The sequence below is a fragment of the Pinus tabuliformis genome, chromosome 8 (assembly GCF_031772625.1).
Source record: "Pinus tabuliformis cultivar Carrire ecotype Pingquan chromosome 8, CPIR1, whole genome shotgun sequence".
Lineage (NCBI taxonomy): Eukaryota > Viridiplantae > Streptophyta > Pinopsida > Pinales > Pinaceae > Pinus > Pinus tabuliformis.
This window is the reverse complement of record NC_142294.1, coordinates 1,170,279,271-1,170,286,517: the sequence shown is the minus strand read 5'-3', so window position 1 is coordinate 1,170,286,517 and position 7,247 is coordinate 1,170,279,271. Positions and strand designations below refer to the sequence as shown.

Below are 7,247 nucleotides of genomic sequence, written 5' to 3'. Positions count from 1 at the left end.
AAAGTGTTGCAACAAAGCAACAAAGTTTTACCCCCAAAAAACGTCATTTGATGTCTCAAAATGCTTTCAAAAGGTTTCATACCCCAATTTGCCAAACTGGATTCCACAAAAAAACTAATCTTGTGAGCTAAGTCCTCTACTTTTTTCACTCGAAAAACCTCAAGATAAATTATAAACAAAATAATGATCCAATTTAAATAAATAATCCACATATATAAAAAAGGGGTAAATATTAAAAAAAATAACAAAAAGAACCTCGTTGATGATGGATACAACTATTGATACCTTGGTTTGTGTCAAAAATCACAAAGGTAAAAGAAGTAAAGAAAATAATAATAGGTAAAAACATGATTATACACACGAAGGAATCTATTTTGTAATAAATAATGGTTTTCCGATCATAATGTGATTAAAATTTTAAACATAATTAAAGTTTTATGGCATGAATTTTTAATAGTTCTGTGCAATTATAAAATATCAAGTGATTTTTTTTATTAAAGTTATAGATTAATTTTAATAAAGGAAAGAAACAATATTATAATATTAATTTTTTTTTTTTAAATAATTAAATAATTTTATTCAATCAATACAACAATTTGGCCTGTAAATTTAAAATAAGTTATTATTATTATAAACAAAATTAACTATTTAAAAAAAATTAAGTCTCAGATTTGTAAATATTTATGGTGCGATCAACCTATTAATGAGTGGGAATGAGACTGTATATGTTTCTTTTTAAATAATGTACGTGAATCAGACGGTGAGCATAAACAGACCGCCCATTAATAAGTCAAAAACACAGTAAATACTTTTTACTGTTTGACAATATTTGTGGCCAAATAAACAGCATGACATTTAAATTTTAAAATTTCGAGTAAATTGAGCACAAACTTTTCGTTTTGGGTGTGGCGCAAACAAACTTTCACCGGTCTAGCTGTAGCTCAAACCAGCAGCAACAACAAACCGATTCTTATCCAGAGTAGCATAAATGATTATGTGGTTTCTATTCCTTTTCATTTTCGTACATTCCATATAACATTTGCCAACAACTTGACTTCCATTATCCTCTCCATTGGCATTGCAATTACAGCAGCTCCTACACAAAGGTGCAATTACACAGTGCAAGAAATGGCTATGGCGATGACGATGGCGACGTGTAGAGCAATGCAGCCTCAGCCCCAGTCTCATGACCACTGTACATCCCCTCAAATGAGCCTGCGATCGTCTTCTCCTCTACTTCCCCATTCACAGCGTCCATCCCCATTCCTTAATTCATTATCGTGTGCACAATCTCAGTTGTCTTCAATTCGGTCCATTGCTCACCCAATCAACTGGATGCCCGCGAGAAGACGATCGCGGTCAGTGACAGTTAAAGCCATGGCTGCAATCGGAGAGAAGGGCAAGAAGGTATTGGTCGTCAACACAAACAGTGGAGGCCACGCTATCATAGGCTTCTGGTTCGCTAAAGAATTGATTTCGGCTGGCCATCAAGTTACTGTGTTCACTGTTGGGGAAGAGACTTCTGACAAAATGACCAAACCGCCCTTCTCTCGTTTCTCGGTAAGTTTATTTGCAAATACTACACAATCCTCTTTGTCAAGTGATAGACGTCTGGTTGCTATAATTCGAGATTGAACTCAGGATCACCAGTGGACGAATACGGCCCATTAGCTATGGGTTTATAGGCATTATTCATCATGATTTTTAACATGTTTAAATTTTTGCCACATATTAACATGTTTCAGAATTAACAGGTTTCAGAATGAGTATCTCAAAAATTGATTTTTAAAATTTTAAAATTTTTGCCACCGATTAACATGTTTCAGAATTAGTCTCCCGAAAATAAAAGTCCCGTGAAGAGGAAATTAAACTTACTACCACTCAAGCTCTTGTCTCTGACATGTTTCAAACATACAATTAATAATTATCTGACCATACATTGGCAAAGTTGGGTCTAAATATTTTCGGGTTCTCACTTTAGAGTACATGAATACAAGGAAAACATTTTCTTATATTCGTTTGGAGGGAAAAGGGCAGAAAAACAATCTTAAACTGTTTCTGCGAAGAAAATTTTAGAAGATGATAATAAGGATGGCTTTTAATTTTGCATGATGGTATATATATACTGGTAGTGGTAGATGGCAGACTCCCCAATATATCAGGTCACCACCTTTGAGGTCAATACTTTCATAATTTCATTATTCATTCACTTATTATTTCATTGTAATATGAGATGATAAATGTAGTGAACCAGGACCATGTGTGTCTTTTATCACATGAAGAATGGTGATGGATGTCAAGTAACTTGAGCGGGTGTACGGAGGTTCGATGATGGGTATACTCTATACCGTAAGCTGGTGGATGTGTCACCAATTACCCCTCCAGGAAGGTCTTCGTTAAGAAGTTTCGGAATTGGCTATATAAGTTTCCCTATTGACACAAACTCTGCATTGCGCAGACCAGTGTGGAAAAAGTCCCGATAAAATCGGGATTTATTCCCCAAAACGCGATTTTTTCAAGAAAAGGATTAAATCGGCCGATTTTTTGCCGACTTTTTAAGAAACGAAAAAATCGGGATTAAATCGAAAAAGTCGGGATTAAATCGGGACTTTTTCCAAAAAATCGTGGTAGTTTCTTTAATGATTTTTTTTTCTTTGAAAAAATCGGGATTTTATTGAAAAAATCGGGATTTTATTGAAAAAGTCGGGATTTTATTGAAAAAGTCCGGATTTTTTTAAAAATGAATATTTTTGTATTTTTTTAATTTTGCCGACTTTTTGCCGACTTTTTCGAAAAACTCCCGACTTTGCCGAGTTTTTCAACTTTTGGACCCTTGCCGAATTAATCCCGACTTCGACTTTTTCCACATTGGCGCAGACAATGACTTGATAAATGCATCTTCTATAATTGATTGAATAGGAATGAATTGAATGATAATGTGACGACAATTATCCTAGAGAGTAAGGGGAATTACATGATTTTGAGTTATTTTTTCATATAATCACATTATTCAACGAAGACTCACTCACGATTACTTACAGATTCAACCAAGAATCACTCATGATTACTTGCCGATTCAAGTTGTTTCAGCCCAAGATTGCATGCATGAAATGCTCGCTTTGTCAAAACTCGGTCTGACTTGTCTAGTATTTCAAAAACTTGTGTCTTGACCAAGTCTTTGTAAAAACTTGCCATCCTACTTGTCAAGGCCACTTGCAATAGACAAAATGGATTTATAATGTGAAAATAAGGTTACCTATGAGGTGTAAACCAGTTCGTTTGTGTGGGGTTTAGTCCCCATCAGGGCACTAGTTCAAATCTTGTGAGGGGTTGAGGGTGGGAGCCACCCATGGGGATAAAAAGTTGTCTAGTGGGGCATCTAGGTTTGATTGAGCCTCGCACAATCTTGGTGACAACATCCGGCATGTGGGAAGATTGTTCTTCCATCCAACATTAGGGCTGGCTATATTGTGCTTGTCTATATTGTACTTTAAAATCTACACATTTGTGGCACAATTTGTCATTTAGTGGATTGTACAATTCTCATCTACTTGTTACTTGTAACGTATAACTCTTCAGATTCCTATGTTGATTGCATAAGATTAGTGTTGCGAAAATCGTGATTGTTTTCATTTTGAAAAAATCGCGATTTTTTGGGAAAAAATCTTGATTTTTGTATTTTTTTTTTGGCCGATTTTTACCGATTTTATCTTGATTTTTATGATTTTTTATGATTTCAGACCCTCGCCGATTTAATCCCGATTGCGATTTTCACAACATTGCATAAGATGCCATTTGCCTAAGGGAGGCCCTTGGCCTATAAAAGGCTCTCCATTCTTACAAGAAAGCATATATTTTCTCTTCAAGTGTATGTTGTACCGACAAAGCTAAAGATACTATGTCCTTTCATGAGCAAGTTCCATATGTCTTCTTCCTTGATGGATGAGGATCTCTCTTTAGATTTCTTTGCCTTGCTCCATCTCTAGCCCATATAGATTGGTGTGAAAGCATAGGAACCATCAGCCATAAAACTTTGGGTGGGTGAAGAATGATGAGTGAATAGATACCGAGAATGCTTGTAGAATCACTTTTGCTATGGGACTCTTCATTGACACAATGACAATAGAATGTGAAGTCACTCCCATGGATTGACTTAGCCCTCTTGTCGGTTGACCATACCAAGCTGATAAATGTGCCATTTATGATGCTTACAACAACACCTACAAGTTACAAACCATGACAAAACTGATCATTTTTTGTCTTCATCAACAACTACCCTCATCGTAGACAATGCAACAATCAAACTAGCAAACACTACTAAGCAATTTGCTCTTTGCATTATCTGAAAAGTTGAAAATTAGGACTATAAGAGTCCTCCAGTAAAAAGGAAAGGAAGCAAGTTTATCCTTACTTTGCGTGCTTTGAGGAACGTAAAGGGCTTCCCTCATGAAGGGTATTTGACATTCCGTTGACCTCATATAAAGGCTCACAAATGCTTAATCAAGTGGTTTATAGAACTCTATGGAGAGTGTTGAATTTACTAATCCGGTTGATTAATGAAGTTAAGATTTTTCCCCAAACATTCTCTGACGGGTTCTTTGTTCTAATAGTCACAAAGAAGGAGAATAAGTGGAAGCTATCTAGAATAAGCACTCAACAAAAGATAGAAAATAATAGATACCCTCTTCCCTAGATTGATGAACTCATTGATCAACTCCTAGGGGCTAGTACTCCTAAAAAATTCACTTAACCTCTGGTTAAAATGGCTAGCATAGAACTCATCGATGTTTGTAATCCAACTTTTAAATATAAGGTTTGGACTTTCCAAATGGTGGGTGTTCCCTTTGGACTCACTAGTGCTCCTACCACATTTGTGTGCATTATCAACAACATATTTAGACTTCACTTTGGCAAATTGTTGCATATCTGGATGATATCTTGATTTATAGACTTGTTACCCACCGAAGTGAGTGACCTATAAGAGAAAATTTGGTCTCCCATTCTTCGCATCGAGCTAGCCAGCCATGCAGCCCCTGACAGCGGCCACTAGTTGGTGACGTGCCATTTTATCTCCGCCACCTGCATCAGTCATATACTTTCTCACCCATTCAGCAAGAGCACATGGACAAAGGTGGGCCTTTGATCAAAAGGTACTTTATTCATTTTGCAATCGGGTGCTTATGCTTGTTTGGGCATTTGATATGGATTATGGGGTGACCTGGAAGAAAGAGGGGTTTTGACCATGATCTTGTTCCCTCACCTTAAATGAGGGGTTGATCTTTGATCCTAGTCCAGTGGGACCTCCCAATGGGTATAGGAGGGGCACTAATTAGGAATCCCTCATTGAGATAGCGTTGTTCCATTTATCCCTACTCCGTACTTATGAGTTTCCATCTTACATTACAAGCCCATATTCCACCTCCATTCCTCAGGTTCAACTGACCATTGGTTCTCTGAGATTTGACACCCATACATCCACATACCTAGGTAGGGCCTGAAACTTTTCCCTGGGAGGTTGATGTAACTAAAAGAAAAGGAAAGCACATATTATGGCCACAAAATAAAATAAAAGAATATCAAAATGCAAAAGATGGCCAAAACATACACATTAGCACATGGGAAAAAGCCTAACATGAGCTCTACCTCACTCATTATGGCCATCACTTAGTTCTTGAGCACATGTTGCTCCATTACATCATAAAAAGGAACCCTTGCATGTCCCAACCCTGAAGGGAAATGAGCTGCTTCATTATTAAAGGGTAATACAACTGCTATACATCATTCAAAGCAAACTCTAACCCTTTGAGCTATGAGCAGTAATACAAAGAAAAATCAAGAAAAAGCAAAAGGCGCACAAGAGGGGTAGAAAAACAAAGGCCGAGTTGGTAACTCATTATCCACGATTGCTCACTCCTCACATGTATACACTCAGGATGTGGATCCCCATCATGCTAGTCCCTTTGACCATGACACTTGGCCATGAAGTCTTCTCCCCTCCACACCATCATTATTATTCACTAACACCTATCAATTGAAGGTGGACTGAGGAAATGTTACTTCCCCTTGGAGGCTGGAAACACCTAATAGGGTTGTTCTTTAGCCACTCCTACCTAGGGAGGAAACATCATTGCAAGTTCAAGGCCCCAATTTTGGAAGGGAATCCTCATTTGAAGATTAAATAGCCCTTTAAATCTAAACTTGGTTAACGTAGATGCAAAAATGATTATTGTCCTTGATGATTGGTTTCTTTCACTAGACTCTATGTTGTGGTTGTCAGTGTAATGTCCCAGATTATAATTCTTCCTAATTTTCTTTGGGAATTGCTTAAAAATTTCTCTCATAAATTTCTCCAAGCAATTGCAGAAAAAGAACCATGAAATTGCAGCAAAAATAAAATAACATTTCCAAATAAACCCATAAATGCCACAATTGTAAATAACACAAGAAATGGAGAATTGAGCAACTTTATTTATTTATAGGAGCAATTACATACGAGCTCTCGATAGAAATAGCCGCAGTGATGGCCACAAAATATCTATTGCAATAATAAATTAGGCCTCCAAAATAGAACTGGAAATAAATAAGCTGCACCTATGAATTACTGCCCCAAAATTCTGCTAGTACTGCTGCTGGAGGTGAACTATGATTTATGCCATCAAATTTGTTCCAAAAATTCTGCAAAAATAACTGGAGGTTTCTCTCACCCAAATCTATCAAACCTAGAAAAATATTGGGCTAATTCCAGCTGACCTAAAAAGCCCCAAAATATGCAAATTACCCATAAAATAATATGTTGTTGCTACTGCTGCTAGAGAAGAAACTGAAATCATGACCTCAATAATGCCCGAATCGACCTAACATTGCAACCACAAACTCCTCTCCAATAACCCAATAATATCTAGAAAATTTTTGGCCTAACTCCGAACCAAAATCAAACCCACAATGTGGTGCAAACTGCCCAGCTAACTAGCAATACGCCCCACTAAAAGAATGTACGATTCTAGCGCAAATACTACCCGAAAAATTCTATAAAATTAGCTATAGGCTCCTCACACCCCAACCAACGAAACACAAAAATCTTTTGGGCTAATTCTAGCTGACCCAGAATGCCCAAAATCGAGCGAATCACCTAGCTACACAGTTTTGCGCCCAACCAAAGGGTTTATTAATGCTGTTACATATGATTTTCATGTTTCAATGTATTTTTAAATGAAAAGGGAAATAACGAAACAAGCGGGATTTCGGGC

General features: G+C 37.0%; 1 protein-coding gene across 1 annotated transcript in view; it reads left to right on the top strand.

The window, feature by feature from the left end:
• Window positions 1–940: 940 nt before the first annotated feature.
• LOC149239517 (chloroplast stem-loop binding protein of 41 kDa a, chloroplastic-like) overlaps window positions 941–7,247 on the top strand; it is a 94,920-nt gene continuing 88,613 nt past the window's right edge. The window contains exon 1 of the mRNA XM_089369883.1: window positions 941–1,560. Within this exon, the coding sequence (XP_089226009.1) occupies window positions 1,129–1,560 (432 nt within the window). The 5' untranslated portion in view covers window positions 941–1,128. The remainder of the gene's footprint in view (window positions 1,561–7,247) is intronic.